Genomic DNA, 16,011 nt, shown 5'->3' on the forward strand with positions numbered 1-16,011 from the left:
TTTATATTTGTCCATAGTTAGTTATCAATGGAAGGTTAGTCCATTATAAGCTACTCCATTATAAGCACGTAAGATGCACAAGTTGTTCTTAAATATTTAAATAACTATTTCAATATAGTTTTCCCTTGTAATCTTTTTTAAAAAATGATTTAAGACATTTATTCTGAGGGATTCAAAGGCTTTACCAGAACTCCCAAAGTAATTGCCAACACAAAAATGTTAAGAACTTTAAGAACTCCTGGCCTAAAGATTCTGTCCTACTGCCACAGAGCGTTCCCTAGTTGGGAGGAAGGAGTTTCTCCAGGGTTCCTTTATTCATCCCTTACTGATACCTACTGTCAGCTACCTTTATAGGCCCCCAGAACAGTGAACAAAACCAGGTCACTCCAGAGGTTGTCAGGAATGTTTGTTCTCGTTTCCATGTAGAGACCAGCAGAGGAACCCTCCTGACCTTTCTCCTCCTGTTCCTGGGCTACCTGACCTATGGAGGACAGCACTCTATAAATTGGTTAAAATCAGTCTGTTGATAGGCCCTAATTGCAGGGTTATTCTTTTCCTTCCCTCCCCAGTTAAGCCTAGTGTCAGAGCAACCACTCTGGTGTCTGCCCACGTTTTCTAAGGGTGGAGTGGAGGGAGTTTCAGGCAGAAAGGAGGGCTCATCAGTCAGATGCTCAGAGAAGGCTGACCACTGATTTGCAGCCTTTGAACACTGGCACCATTAGTGGGCATGAGGAATGTGGGGACAAAAGCCACATGCTGAGAGCCAAGGAGTGGGAAGCAGGAGTGTGGTCCTTCTCAAGTTTGGCGATGAAGGGAACAGCTGGGCAGGGAGGTAGGGTCAGGGGACTATCTTTTTGGATATGGAAACCGGCACTAAGGTCAGGAGAGACAGATTGAGACAAGGTGATAACCAATGCAGCAAGCATGGATAGAGTAACTGAGAAAACACATTTAATACATTTTAGCATTTGAACTCAATTGGAATCCACTTCTCGAGATTCTGCAGCCTCTCAGTGAACTTTCCAGGGCCAAACACTCATCTGAGCGTGTTTGGGGTTAGAGACCCATTGGCCTGAAACTAATCAGGCCTCTTCCCCCATCCTTGTGGATGTGCTGCCACCTGCTGGATAAACGACAAAAGGAGCGACAACCATTTGCTGGAAGGAACTGCTTTCTAAAATGGCTGCAAAGCCCTCACTCAACCCACCAAATCAGAAACCCCAGGCACCAGCAAGGACTGCGATGAAGACATTTACAAGGCTCATCCCTCAAATGCAAGCCCTGGCAGTCCTGCATCCTCCCCTTCATTTCTCTGGAGACGTCTGCTTAGAACCAGTACTAACAGGCCCGTTTCCTTCCCTTAACGGGAACAGAACAGCAGGAAAAACCTAAATTTTCTGTCCGTCTTGCCCCACAGATTTATAGAGGGTTGAGTAAACGGCTGGCATACTGTGGGCACAACATCAGCATTCTTACTGGAGATGTAAGACCCACTAATGGCGGTTCTCACAATGCAGGCCCTTCCTAGGAGCCAAGGCCTCCTGCACCTGGAGCCCTATCAGGATCACGGTCAAGCCTTCCTCCCTTCCCCTTCCCAGCAAGGGAACCCACCAAAACCCCACTCCAAGCTCTCAAGTCACACAAGTATTTAAGCCCTGACTATACTGGGCCGCAGATAGCAGCAATACATGCTCCTAAATGGCCAAATAGCCTATAACATTTTCAGGTTTAAATGCTCAGGCCTGCCCCTTGGGAGAAGGCCCCGGAGTCTTCCTTGATGGGTCCCAGAAGACCCAAAGTCAACTCTCACAGGTCTTGAGTTTGGAACTGACCACCAGTAACAAAATAAATGTTGATGTGTTCAGTTCTAACTACTCAGCCTTGCTCTAAGGTAAGAGCTAAGACTTACCTCTAATTGGAATGGTTAAATTTGGAAAAACAGGCTACCAAGGGTTCATTTCCCTTTCTGGTTTGCCTCACAGATGTAACTCTGCTGCCTTGACTTTTCTTCACAGCATCACGGACCTTTCATTGGCACTTACTCCTCAAATGCAAGGCTTCTGTCCTGCTCTATATCCTCAGCACTTGGAACAGGACTGGTAAAGGTGGGTGAAGTGCATGCATCTTTGATTTAGCATTTTTATTAGACTTTTGAAGTTAACGAGTGCACAGGCTTTTGGACTTGGCTGCCTAGGTTCAGAATCAGCTCTGCACCATCTGGGGCACCTGTTTTCAACTAAACCCAAATGTCTCATGTGGCCTTTAACTTTTATTAGAAGTAGAGGTGGGAAGGATGCTTAATAAACCAGATAGAAGATCTGAGTGCTATACATAGTACAAAACCCAAGGCGTTTGCCAGTTTAACCTGAGTTTGCTGTAAGACTTACATAAACACCGGGTCCATCTACTGGATTGGTGATTTCCTCCCCAGCCTCAGACCCCATTGGTTCATTCATCCAGAATGAATTCCATTCGTCATCGCCAGGTCCAGAATCCATGCTTGCAGCCGCCTAAGGAGGCCTGACCACAGGGATCCTGCCCTTTTCCTGAGCACTTCACTTGATCCTCTATCAGAGGCAAGCAGAAGCCTCAGATTTCCAAGCCTTTCACATCACTACGTACACAAGGCTACAGAAAGCTGGTCACCTCACCAGCCATTTCACCAACATTTGTGGCTGGGAATCTTAAACCAAAGCATCAAGCATTTCCAGCATGGGTGGGGCAGATCTGGGTTTGCTGTGCTCCACCTTCAGCGGTATTCCAGGAGAAATACTTAGGAAGTACAAGTCTGGCACCAGTTTAGGACTTTTAATTTGTCCCAAAATGCTGAAGCAAAATCATAAAACATTCTGCTTTCCTTTAGAACCCCCAACGCAGAAAAAAAAAAAAAAATTGTAGGAAAAAATGTGTTTTTTTTGTACACGGGAAGAAACAATATAAATTCAAAACTTACAGATAAGGGTTAGGTCTAGCACTCATCTCTTTAAAAAGTTTATATGAATATCCAGTCAAAACCAACAGGGTATCTCCCTTGAAATGTTATCTATATGAATTTCCAAGTAGACCACAGGACTGTATGCTGTCTTGGAATGTCCTTAGAAGGCTCTGTCATTGACCAGGTAACAGTAAAAACCCCAGAGTCCTTTCTTTCCAACGGAAGAGGGAAAGACCAGGATAGAAGAAACTATTCAAACTTCGTCTTCTTTCCTTGTGGCTTGTGGTCTCCTCCTCCTCCACCTCTGCCTCCTCGGAAGCCTCCTCGCCCTGCAGGAAGGCAAGACATCATTAAAGGCGAACAGTTGCAAAGCTGCCAGTAGGTCCCCCGCCCAAGTGATTAGCAATGCCGGATGGAAGGAACCCTGGCCAGCACAGGTTCTGAGCGCATGTGCACATGTAAACACAGAGGCAGCCCTCTCTGCTCCTTACCTCCAAAGCCTCCCCGGCCTCTGCCACCAAATCCACCTCGGCCTCCGCGGCCACCACCTCGGCCTCCAAAGCCACCTCTGCCTCCGCCACGACCTCCAAAGCCACCTTCACCCTTAGGCTTGGCCCAGTCCAAAGTAACTTTGTTTCCATCAATTTCACCGTCTTCCATGGCCTCCTTGGCGGCTTTGGCATCTTCCTCACTATTGAAGTCTACAAAACCAAACCTAAAACACCAAATGAAATTACGTTATAAAGCAGGCATAGGGACTAAGTGCCAAAGTTAACCACATATTGGACAGTGATCCCACAGTAAGTAGCCTTGTTCAACTGAGAAAAGACCCAAGTGACAAGAGTAGCTCTCTACAGAAAGTTGAAACTGGTTTTACTGACAGCCTGAATCTTAGAATGTCTCACAGAACAGCAGAATGTGCCTCTGTGAAGACAGAAGGCAAAATAATGCTAGGTCTGTGAATTGTCTCTTCTTCTCGTGCGAATCCATAAACTGCCACCGACTGACAGAAAGGAGCTCAATGAGAAGACACATTAGACAGGTGGTCCCCCCCCCTCAGTGGACGCTGTACATTTCCTGCATCTTACCCTTTGGAAGATCCAGTCTCCCGGTCGGTGACTATCCTTGCCCGAACAGAGCCGTCAAATGACTCCTTTAATGTCTCTTCTGTAGTCTCCTCAGACAGACCTTTGACGAACAAAGTTTTGGATGGCTCTGGGGAAAACAGAAAATGCACCATTTACAATCCTAATTCATAACAATATACCGTATTTGCATGTTAGCACATTACTACCCAAAAATCCTTGTCTTAACAGAAGCTGGCCTTTTACTTGAAGTTGTCTGTGTGAGAGAAAGGTAATCTTAGCCAACTAATTCTTAATTAAAGCGAAGAGCTTAAGTCAACTGCCACCTCAAGTCTACCATGATCACCAAAGCAGTTGAACTCATCTTAGATTTTTTATGGAAAGCAGGAGAACCAACCCCAAAACAAGTAAGACAGCAGACCTAAAGCAGGCAGCTACAACAGGCAAATCTGCTGCTCAGAGGTGACGTGGCTGGATCAGAACTTGACTATCTAGAGGAATTTTCTTGGGATTTCATCAATTATTTCTCAGATAATCAATCATCACATCCAGTGTCATCTACTCAGCAGCAACAGAAAAAAACACACGTTCACCTCTAGATCTGACATTAAAAGCTGAAGCACAGCATGGAGAGCGCTAAGCCCCACCACATCCTGTTCACAGTAACTTACGGCTTCTTGCATTAGGTGATCCCCTAGGTCCTTGCAACTCCAGCCTGATTGCTCTGCCCTCAATTTCTCTTTTATTACAGGAATTTAAAGCTTCTTTAGCATCTTCAAATGACGCAAATTCTATAAATGCATACCTGTGAATGAACAGTTAATATTGAGAATAAGTCACCAATCAAAATTACATGGCTTCTCTGTAATCATATCTGATGCCAACAAGTCTTTTTCCTCAGGTACATCCTTAAATGATGCTCTTTATTTTATATGGATCTGTGCAGCTAAAATGATTCCGCTTCTGCTAATACACAGGAAAATATTTCACCTATGCAAGATACTCTTACTTACAACCCGTAACTGACAACATTAAGCTACTAATTATTGGGGCAGCCGGTTAACTCAGTTGGTTACAGTGCGACGCTCATAACACCATGGTTGCCAGTTCGATCCCCACATGGGCCAGTGTGAGGTGCCCCCTCCACAACTAGCATAAAACAACTACTTGACTTGGAGCTGATGGATCCTGGAAAAACACTTAAAATAAATAAGTAAGTTAAATAAAGAAAAAGATACTAATTATTTTACCCTTTAGATTTGCCATTTTGGTTCTGGGGCACTTTGATAAAAGTTGCCTTCTCAAATACTTCCTGAAGAGTTTCTTCTGTTGCACTGTAGGAGAGGTTGCTTAAAACCAGAGTTTTTGATTCACCTACAAATAAAGAGATGCCAAATTAATACTGAAACAGCGGTTCCCAACTTCAGTCACAACTATATTTTGTTCTTAAGTTCTATGCTAAAGAGAATAACATGCCAATGTTGATGCAGGTGGAACCCCACTTGTTACTCAACCTACAACGCACTGTTATGTCCTGCTTCCTTCCATTTATGTTCAGATGCATAAGCTGACTACTGATCCATCTTCTCAGAACAATACTCTAATTTTAAAATGCCTAACATAAGTCATTTAAAGTATAAAACACACAAAGGAAGCTAGATCTATGTTCCAATGCAAAATAATTTCATATACCTCATTCAAGATACCAAATTACTATTACAAATAGAAGTGTAACCAGCTTAAACCACATCTACATCCAACTATCAGTCAACTTTATGTACGTTAAAAAATGCAAAGGTTTTCCCTCCATCAAATCTGGAATCCATTCTTACCACTCCAAGTGCTATTCTTTCCACCTCTGTAGTCTTGATTTTGACCTTTCTCTCCGGTATAGTACAGGGAAATAGATCGCCCATCTATCTCTGTTCCCTGCTTTTCTTCCAACGTTTTCTCTGCATCAGCTTCTGTCTTAAATTCAATATAAGCAATCCTGCAATGGGAGGTGGGGGGGAACCTATGAACTCACTGGTATTTTTAAAACCAGTAATTTTTTTTAACACAAACGTTTTAATCTCAGCAACATGACCTTGCTTCAGTTGAGTACAATAAAAATGTCCCGTTTCATACTAACGGAAATGTTTGAAGTTTCTGTCATTTCTACTTTTCAGTTAAAACTTTCCTCTCACTATAACAAGTTCGCCAAGTACTCCTAGAAAATTTATTCACGGTAACCCCACCTCACTGCAACAACTGCTGTTAACTTACAAAGCATTTATTGTAAGCTAGGCACATTTCATAGTACTGTATACCTATTAGCTCATTTTTAAAAATCAATCTGAATTAAACAATTATTCCCACTTACAGGTAGGAAATTGAGGCAGAGATTAATTTGCCCCAAAAACCACACACCTAAGAAAGTTGGATCTATGTTTCTTTTATAAATTAGAGAAGTGAATTAATTTTAATAAAACTCAACATTGCAGCAGACACAAAACATACCCTTTACTCTTTCCATCCTTGCTGACTAATCTGATCTCCATAGCATCTTCGAACACTTCTTTTAATTCATCCTGAGTAACTTTGTAAGGCAGATTTTTAGCCAAAAGTGTTCTTGCATCTCGATCTAGTTAAAAAACAAGACAAACAAACAAAAAAACCCACAAACATGAATTAGATGGGTTTAAAGACCCTTCTCTCCCAAAAGGTAAAGACTGATCAACAGAAAAGTTGTTCAAGAAATAACTTGAGATCCTTCAGTACACAAGACACTGCTAGTATGGAGATACAGCAGTGGCGGGACAAGTTGCTGTCACAACTGACATCAAATTACATGCTGGATACTTAGAACTCAACCCAGAGTGGGTGCTCAGTTATTTTTTAATTAAGTCATGAACACATACTTGAAACATGAGAAAGTGTATCAAGAACACAAAAAAAGTTGCCAGAGATCTGATCTAGTCCCAGAGAGAAAAGACCTCTCTATATTAATTTAGATATAAGCATACTTTGTTTTATTGTGCTTCGCTTTATTGTGCTTCCCTGATGTTGCAATTTTTTCCCTCACCTTCTGAAGCCTTTTTTTTTTGGTTTTTGTTGTTCAAATTTCCCTTTTATAGCGAAACTACTGAGGTGACGGCCATACCCCACCACCTCCCTCATGGCCAGATGCACTTTACAAATTCAAGTCAAGACCTTCAACAAGCAAAAAGGCTACAACTATCTCCTTTATTATACTACTTACATTATTACGGTGGTCTGGAACCGAACCTGCACTATCTCCAAGGTATATCTGTGTATCTAACCAATTTTTTTTAATTGAATCCATTCTTGCTTGTCTGACTTGGGAATTTATAACACCAGCAAGCAATGCCAGACAGTTGTAAACATTTGACATTTTAACTCATTTAATTCTCACAACACTGAGGAAACCAAAAGAAAATGGTTAGATTTAACCTGGCCGATTAGACTACAAAAATCCATTTAACAAGTTACCTTTCAGTATCACAATTATCTAAAGCCGTACGTACATACCTTTTTTACTATCTTTTCCCTTTGGTTTTTCTAGTTTAATTTCATTGCCAAAGACTTTTAAACCAGTGAGTTCCAAGGCTTTTTCCAGGTCTTCAGCAGATTCAAAATCCACATAGCCAAACTTCCTTTAAGGTGGTAGGCAAAGAGGACAAAAGCACAGGTTTGAAAAAAAACAAAGACAAACAACAGCCACATTAAAACATTCTAGGCAAGCAGCAACACTATAATGTGATGGTGCAAACATGGATTAAGTAAAAAAGCACGAACTCTATTAACAAAATAAAGTCAGGCTCTATAAGCTGGGGCTATAGAGCTAAGTCTAAGTACCAAGACCTGCCAAATTCACCTTTGAGGATGTCTTTTATCAGCTACACTGCTCATTAACAATTGACAGTAGTAGCTAACAATAAAACCTGCTCAAACATCAAAATAGGACAATCTTGTCAGGTTAAAAGCACTCACTGCGATGGCTAGTTGAGTACAATGGTTTCATGTATAAGAATGAAAGCATCAAAGCTCATAGCTTATTAAAAATTATTTTGTGCTTTATCAAAAGGGGGTTATGGAAATTTCAATTTGGGATCTTACAATACAATTTGATAATCTAATGACTTAATTCATTAGTGTCTAAACTTTGAAGACTTTTACATATTCATGCTCAAGGGTAGAGAACTACGGTTCTAAAAGGAGGAAAAAAGCATTAGCAGAGCCAGGAGTAATATGCAATGGCCTAACTCGCCCATACTTACCTAGACACACCAATTCTGACATCCACAACAGCAAGATCATTTTTAGCAAAAATGTCACTGATACCAGTTTTTAATTCAGGAGCAGATTTGTTGAAGTTCAGGTTTCCAACAAATAGATTGAAAGATGTAGTTGGTTCAGTGCCTGTAAGGAAAAAAAAAATTCAAATTAGTCTATTTGTAAAGTATGGAACACACTTAATTTCCAGTACAAATTTCTACACATATACAAGCACATCAGTACATTGCAATGTAACATCAGGTTTCAGTATTAAGTCCCTTTGTTGTTCATCACTTGTGCTATTGGGCGCCACCCCCCACCCATTACAATTCTGCATGTTACCTTCCACCTTCTGTTTCTTGGCTTCAGGAGCTGCTTTCTGTTTGGCCATTTCCTTCTTTCGTTTTCCAGGTGCTTCTTTGACAGGCTCTGGACAAGATTGCAAACAATCTGTGTCATCCACAAGTACTCACACATATTCAAGTACCTCCTTTAAATAAAACTCATGTCAATATACTTCAGACTAACTTGATTACCTTCCTCCTCATCCTCGTCCTCCTCTTCGTCGTCCTCCTCATCCTCATCCTCCTCATCTTCATCATCATCATCATCATCCTCGTCATCCTCATCATCCTCTTCGTCTTCATCATCTGCGGTGCTCTTGGCCTTCACAGAAACAGCTTTTGCAGGAGCTTTCTTGCCTTTGGCTGGTATAACCTCCATGGGTTCCTCTTCCGACTCTGAAAGAGAAGCCACCTAGTCAAACAAGGGAATTATCCCCAAACCAACATTACTTCTAGAAAAATTTAAAGGAAAAAAAAAAATAATACTGCCAATGCCAGTGTGCTTAGTTACGGCAAGAATTAACAGATTACTTGGAAGCAAAACCCTGTATTTTGAAAAATACTCACAGAATGTGCTGTTTTAGACATTTTCTCAGCAGCAGGCAATCATTCATGGGCACCACAACCAGCCCAGCGATTCTCTGGGAGGGTTTTTATCTAACCCCCAGGTTGTCATGGAAGGAATACATTTGCATATTGCCCTCCAAACCTCACCCCTACTGGATCTTGTAAACAAGAGCCCAAGAAGTACCCACAGAACTCCTTACCATCTTCTTCCTCATCATCATCATCCTCGTCGTCATCTTCCTCATCATCGTCTTCCTCCTCCTCCTCATCTGAGGCAGCAGCAGTAGCTGTTGCTTTCATCACTGCTGGCTCAAATTCATCCTCATCCTCATCCTCATCTTCATCCTCATCCTCATCCTCCTCTTCACTGTCATCATCTTCCTCATCACTGTCTTCCTTCTTGGCATTCTTGCCATTCTTGGCTCCCTTGGCTGGAGTGGCTGCTCCTTTTTTACCAGGGGTTGCTACCAATGCTTTGCCTGGCGTGGCTCCCTTCTTGCCAGGTGTCACCACTGCTTTGGCTGGTGTAACTGCTGCTTTTTTGGCAAGGGCTGGTGTAGCCACTGCCTTTTTGCTGGGGGTGACAACTGCTTTCTTGGCTGGCGTGGCAACTGCAACCTTTTTTGTTGGGGAAACCATCACCTTCTTTGCTGGAGTAGTGGTAGCCTTCTTGCCTTTTTTCTGAGGAATGACAATCTGAAGAATAAAACAAACATAAGATTCTAAACTCAAAAAGGGAGCCTTGGTCCCTTAACTGAGTGCTAAATTCTGGCACTGCCTTTGCTTCAAGACCACATGCATTAGATCTATGTTGGCATATTAAACTGGAGGATCATGTTACACGTCTTTCTGTATACCTGTGAGGTCAATCCTCATTTTCAGGTAAATACCCAAGCATAAGAAACACTTAAAATACCACTGACCCTGACCTGTGAACTTCTGTACCTCATACCTTATAATTGTCTCAGCTTTGAAGCAACATCCTAAAATGGACTCTAAAAAGTTCTGGTCAAGATGGCGGAGTAAGTAAACATGTTTGCCTCCTCCTATGTCGCTAAAATTACAACTAAATTACAGAATAATCAACATGGAAAACCACCTGAAGATTAGCTAAATAAAAGTCCTATTAACTAGAGGAAGCCACGTCAAGACTGGTGTCTATATGTCAAAACTCAGCCAGTGTACACCTTATATATATGGACTTATTTATATTTTAATTATATCGCAATGAAACTATTAAAAAATAAACAATCCTGTCTAAAAATTTTTAAATGAACTCTGAAAATAGATTGCTGAAAATAAAACCAACATTACATGTTGCTTTAAGGATTATGAATTGGTTTCTACAACTAAAAGCTTTCCACTTAGAAAGCTCTACATGTTAAGTGTTATTAAACGATTGGGGGTTCTTACTGTGGGTTCGTGGTATAAAATTCACTAGAAGCTCATTTTTAGGACCAGAGATAAAATGAGTACCAAATAGGGTGGATAGTCAATCCTTACAAAACCAATACAAATTTTAAAAATGAGCACTTAGCTTGGTAAAAACATCATTCATCTACAGTTAAGTCATACGCAAAGCCACTTTTTGTTGACTGCTGGTTTTATCAGGTAATGGGTTAAAAAATAAAACCTTTACTAAATTCTAAACAAAAAATATGAGCAAATACAGCAGTTAATTGTCTTGATAGTAAGCAAACAGTTAGAAATACCAAACAGGGTCAATGTTAACACAAAGGAAGGTGGCAAACCTCACCTCAGACCAAATTGTAACAGTGGCTGGTATTACAAACCTCATATATGAAGAACAAAAACCTGCTTGGAGACTAGGAAAGGAACCTGGTAAGGCTAACTTCAGACCTCAAAATAATGCTCAGCACTGCCACTTATAGCACAGGTAGTTGTCCAGGCTGTTTCCTCATATAGCATGTGGGGCTAACATGTTTAAACTGGAAAACAGTAATGATTTAATAATACATCATCACACTAAGCCCTGCAGAGAGTACATGAAAAGACTCCTAATCTTTTCTCTCAAGCTCATCCAAACTTACCCTCATGGTATCTTGACAAGTCAATGAAGAGCTTGCGAAAGCAACCATTACAAGTCATATATATGAATGAATACAATCTTATTTTTGCCAGTATTTTCAGATATCCAATACAACCTGTTTTTTCTCTCCATTTTGTAGTTTAACATAATTCGGCATTAAATTGTATATAATTACCTCTTCTCCGCTGCTTTCATCATCTTCATCTTCTGACATTTCCTCATCTTCACTATCTTCTTCTATCTCCTTTGGGGGAGGAGCCATTTTCTTGGGGTCACCTTGATTTTTACTGGCCTAAAATAGACATGGTAGCACATTACACCTCCCACATTTTAGGTAATTCATATTTTGCCATCATTTATAGTGCACTGCAGCCATCTCCCTTTCTCAGAACCCCCTTTTCATACTGTTAAATACCGCAGTTATCGTAAAAACTATTCTTGATGTCAATGTTAGCAATCTCCCACACATTTTTCCTGTCAGGTTCTACAAAAACCAATCTTTGGATAAAGAGGCAACTTCAAGGAAATGACCTCCCTCTTCCTGTTGCCTTCCTTAAGCACACCCGTTCTAAAAACTACGTCCAGAATGGAGCTTTACATGAAGTACAATTTTTTTTCACTCAGTAGTCTAAAATTGGACCATTTTAATGGCCAACAATCCACAGCCCTTCACCCAAGGAAAACTATCTTTAAAAAGCCTTTGGTAGGGGTGGCCGGTTAGTTCAGTTGGTTAGAGCGTAGTGCTGGTAGCACCGGGGCTTCCGGTTCCATCCCCGCATGGGCCACTGTGAGCTGCGCCCTCCTCTAAAAACATACGTATATATTTTTTAAAAAACATTTGGTAAATTCTGGCACCTTATTCCACCACCCTCGTCTGAATTTAAATTAAGGCAAATTTCAAAAACACTTAACTACCTTTGGTCTTCTCATTAAGTGTTCCTTTCCCAGGGAAATAACCCCGCCCCTTCCAGACCCACCGGGTCCACGTGGGGATACTCACAGGTCACCACGTGCGCGCAATCCGGCAAGGAAAGCACGCGGCAGGGCCACCTTCCAAAGCCCACCTCGTGTCCTCCCACCTCGCCGGAGCCGCGATCCAGCGGTCGCTGGGCCTCCAACTGAAGCAATCCCGCCACTCCCCGCCTTACCGCTGGGTCCCCTCCGGAGACGCCGAGACCCACTTGACGCGGCCCACGTGGCCAGCCGCGCGTCGGGGCACGTGCGTCAGGAGGCGGGGCCCCGCTCGCGCCCGTCGCTGGAGTTTGGCCTCATCCCTCCATTCTGAGGCCCAGCGCCCCCTCCCCACGCTCAATCCTGAGTCTTTCCCTGCCTCATCAACCACCCACAGCACCTGCCGAAGCTCTTCACCTCGCCACCAAGTAACCAAAAGCCGCGAGACCTCCCCGCTAATCACGCGAGACTTCCCACAGCATGGCGCCCTCGAACGCGCCTGGGACGACGCAGAGGCCCTCCTCCTCGCGGCGCCGCGCGCGCGCTCCTCGAAAAACAGGCCTCGACAGCCGAGCTTGGGCGAGCGAAGCATCCTACCTTTGCGAGCTTTACCATGATGGCGGCTTATGACGGCGGAATGTGTGGCGGACGAGTGGCGCAAATGAGCCCAGAGGAACGTAACGACGTCTATGGCGGCCGCTGGTACTGAAGATCCGGAGCGCGTATACTTGGCTGCCAGCTAGAGCTCGAGACTGAGGCGAAAGACTGAGCCTGCCCAGTAATCGCCTCTGGAAAGGCGACGACGGCGACCTCGTGACTCCGTTTCAACCAACCAGAGTTCGCGCTCAATCCATGAGCCAACCGTGAGCCTCTGTCGAGAACGGCGCGGGGCGGAGCGTGGGCGGGAGTGGGCGGGCCGAGGCGGCCAGAGGAGAGGGAGGAGATTCGATTTCGGCGCCCTGGGGGCGGGACTCGCTTTGTGCAAGGCCGGTGCTGATTGGACGGTGAGCGCGCGGTTGCCGAAGTGCCCCTCCGTAGCCGGCGCTCGTGGCGCCTGCGCCGTGGGACGGACGTTTATTGGCACCGCGTGTGCCGGATCCCGCGGGCGCTGGTACCTGCGCAGTTCGGTTCGTTAATGTGTCCGAGTCCTGAAGACTCATGCGGAGTTTCTCTGCCGCCCCGTCCCGCCCTTCACACTCAGCCTCCCGGAGGCCGTGAAGAAAGGAGTTCGCCCCCGTTAACGGGCTGATGAGCCCCAGACCTGAAATTCAGGGACCACAGGTTCGCAACGCCTTAGTCGGAGGTCGCTTGCTCCACCCGCCAACGAACCACGGCCAGAAAAATCTTATCTGCAGGTGATTCCCTACCGGGCCACGTGCCTGAGGTTGTCTCCTGAGAGGTGTTAATAAAGGCAATTGCGTATATTTGTGAGGTTTACTGTGGCCAGTGCATAACCATCACCTTAATCTCAAGGGTTAGGTTATTCCAATGGGGAAGAGGCCGGAAAGAACTTTCTGGAGGACACGGAGTGTTAGAACTGGGGTGGGGAGAGGAACTCGGTCAGGCCAACCACAGAGCCAGGTCTGACCACTCTCAAGTCCCCTCTGTGGGACTGAAAATGTCCGGCTGAGAAGTCCGTGTTAACCAGATGGTCCACGAGTAGGTGAAGAGAAGGGAAAAGTTCCCTCAATGGTGGAGGCACAAGATTCTTCGTTGCGCTTTTGCCGATTATTCAGATAGGTCACTGGGCAAACTAATTCGTGCCAAACTTAGAACATTTCCTTTAGTTTAGAGCTTACCTGAGCTATATCCTGGGCATATATCCTGGTGCCTAATTGTGCCTACAAAACCAGGATACTTTCAGGTATGATGACATTTCCCCGACTGAACTGATAACTCAAAATCATCTCTGGAGATTCTAATTAAAGAGAGAGGTCCGCGTTGGGGCTCAGAATTTTGTATTTTAACAAAGGCCCATGGGGATTCTTAGAGCAATCAAGTTACTTTGCAATTCTTACTAGAATGCTCTTGGAAGTGAGTGTGTAGTGTAGAGGAGTTTCCCCCTGGGGCTCTGATCAAGGAGGAGGCTGGGACTGGTTCTGTGGTCTGCACCCTGCTTTCTGATGACCTGTGGAAAGCCCCTGAGGAGATTCACGCTTTGAACTCTGGGGTGGGGCCTCAGGGAACACTTACTGGGTGACAGGACAGAAAGAACAGCAGGATCCAAGGCATGGTGGAATAAGACCCCAGTGTTTCCAAGCAGTTTGGCACAGAGCAAGCTGAATGCACTCATGGGAAGAGGCCAGAGAGATGAGCAGTGGGCATGATCAAGAGATGGATGAGGATGGCCTGATGGCTCAGTTGCTTAGAGCGCATGCTCTTAACAACAAGGTTGCCGGTTCAATTCCCACGTGGGATAGTGGGCTGCACCCCCTGCAAATACATTGAAAATGGTGACTGGACTTGGACCTGAGTTGCGCCCTCCACAACTAGATTGAAGAACAACTTGACTTAGAGCTGATGGGTCCTGGAAAAATAAAACAAACCAGTTACCCAATTAAATATATATCTTTAAAAAAAAGAGACAGATAAATTTTAGAAACACTGGCATGGCTGGCTCCTTGTCATTCAGATCTCAGTTTATATCACCTCTTAAGAAGCCTTCCCCAAGTCTCCAATGAAAAGTGCCACCCAGACTCCCTAGCACGTCACTATAACTGAGTCTTCTACAGGTACTTATCAACACCTGTAATGTTTCTTGGCTGTTCTTTGTTTGATCCCTCCCCAGCCATGACAACACAGACTTTGTTCCCTGCTATATTCTCGGAGTCTAAAGCATTGCCTGACACAAGTTACTAGTGAACGTTATTTGTCAGTGAATGATATATTTCTGTAAAAGAAGCAGTGGAGAGAGCCAGTGCAGTTTAGTGTTCACGTGCCTTGATTCAGATCAGTCTGGGATAGAAAAATAATATTTATTACTTATGTAGTGCCTACTAAGTTCCAAGCATTAATCCAGTTATTTATTAATTCATTTACTCTTCAAAATAACCTTTAAAAATAAACCACTGTTTTACAGAAACTCGGGCACAGGGAGGTAAATTAATTTGTCCAGCGTCATAGAGCTAGTAAGTGAAGGAGCTAGGATATAAACTGAGACCTTGTTCTTTCATTGCAGTTTCTTTATAAAATGAGGATAATAGTACCTGCCTCTAGGGTTGTTCTGAGTATTAAGTGAGATGCTGCATGTATTTTTTGAGGGCATATAATTAACCCTTAATTAATATTAGCCATTATTATTGACAGATTTGGTGACTTGGAGAGAGAAGGAGAGGGATCATTTATTTCCATTATCTGTTGAGTGTACATATATAAGCGGAGTAACACAGGGGTTGCAGGTTTGGGTAGAAGCTAATGAGTTCAGTTTTGGATATACTGAACGCACCATGATTCCTACTGCTTCAGGCAATTGGCAGAGTTGGTCGCATGGCTACAGACACACATGGTATGAGGAACCTGCCCAGAATAGCAGCCGAGTGAGGAGAGAAAGCTGGGCAGATCCAGGCCAATGGGGTGGGAGACATCTGGGGTGGGAGAAGGCCCAGAAGCAGAAACACAGCTGGAAAATGGGAGTTTGGGAAGCCAAGGGAAGAGAGGGTTTCAAAAAAGAGAAGGAAGAACAGTGTTCGATGCCACAAATGGGTCAAATAGGTGAGGCCTAAAGCTGGTCTATGGGATTTGGTACTAAGAGATGTTGGTGATTTTGACAAGACTTGTTTCAGGGAGATGGAGTACAGCAGG

General features: G+C 43.8%; 1 protein-coding gene and 3 non-coding genes across 5 annotated transcripts; all 4 read right to left on the reverse strand.

Annotated features, from left to right (window-relative positions):
- Positions 1–2,793: 2,793 nt before the first annotated feature.
- On the reverse strand, positions 2,794–13,008 carry NUCLEOLIN (nucleolin multifunctional protein). 2 transcript variants are annotated; one of them, XM_019739776.3, is made up of 14 exons: positions 12,808–13,008; positions 11,435–11,551; positions 9,410–9,905; positions 8,835–9,038; positions 8,641–8,727; positions 8,301–8,442; positions 7,552–7,676; positions 6,520–6,643; positions 5,853–6,010; positions 5,271–5,394; positions 4,692–4,825; positions 4,024–4,150; positions 3,427–3,650; positions 2,794–3,264 (listed from the first exon to the last, which is right to left on the reverse strand). In XM_019739776.3, exons 1-14 carry the CDS (start codon positions 12,823–12,825, stop codon positions 3,185–3,187), a joined length of 2,160 nt encoding a protein of 719 aa, XP_019595335.3. In that variant the 5' UTR covers positions 12,826–13,008; the 3' UTR covers positions 2,794–3,184. The 2 variants fall into 2 exon arrangements, with proteins under 2 accessions (XP_019595335.3, XP_074171012.2); XM_074314911.2 differs by lacking the exon at positions 12,808–13,008 and adding an exon at positions 12,260–12,644.
- On the reverse strand, positions 3,830–3,966 carry LOC141568067 (small nucleolar RNA SNORA75). Its single transcript, XR_012491079.1, has one exon. It is a non-coding gene; the product is annotated as a small nucleolar RNA SNORA75 (small nucleolar RNA).
- On the reverse strand, positions 4,492–4,571 carry LOC141568080 (small nucleolar RNA SNORD20). The gene has a single exon (XR_012491086.1). It is a non-coding gene; the product is annotated as a small nucleolar RNA SNORD20 (small nucleolar RNA).
- On the reverse strand, positions 8,530–8,599 carry LOC141568078 (small nucleolar RNA SNORD82). The gene has a single exon (XR_012491084.1). It is a non-coding gene; the product is annotated as a small nucleolar RNA SNORD82 (small nucleolar RNA).
- Positions 13,009–16,011: the final 3,003 nt, after the last annotated feature.

This window comes from Rhinolophus sinicus, chromosome 17 (genome assembly GCF_057876585.1).
Source record: "Rhinolophus sinicus isolate RSI-liver-muscle chromosome 17, RSI-T2T, whole genome shotgun sequence".
Classification (NCBI taxonomy): domain Eukaryota; kingdom Metazoa; phylum Chordata; class Mammalia; order Chiroptera; family Rhinolophidae; genus Rhinolophus; species Rhinolophus sinicus.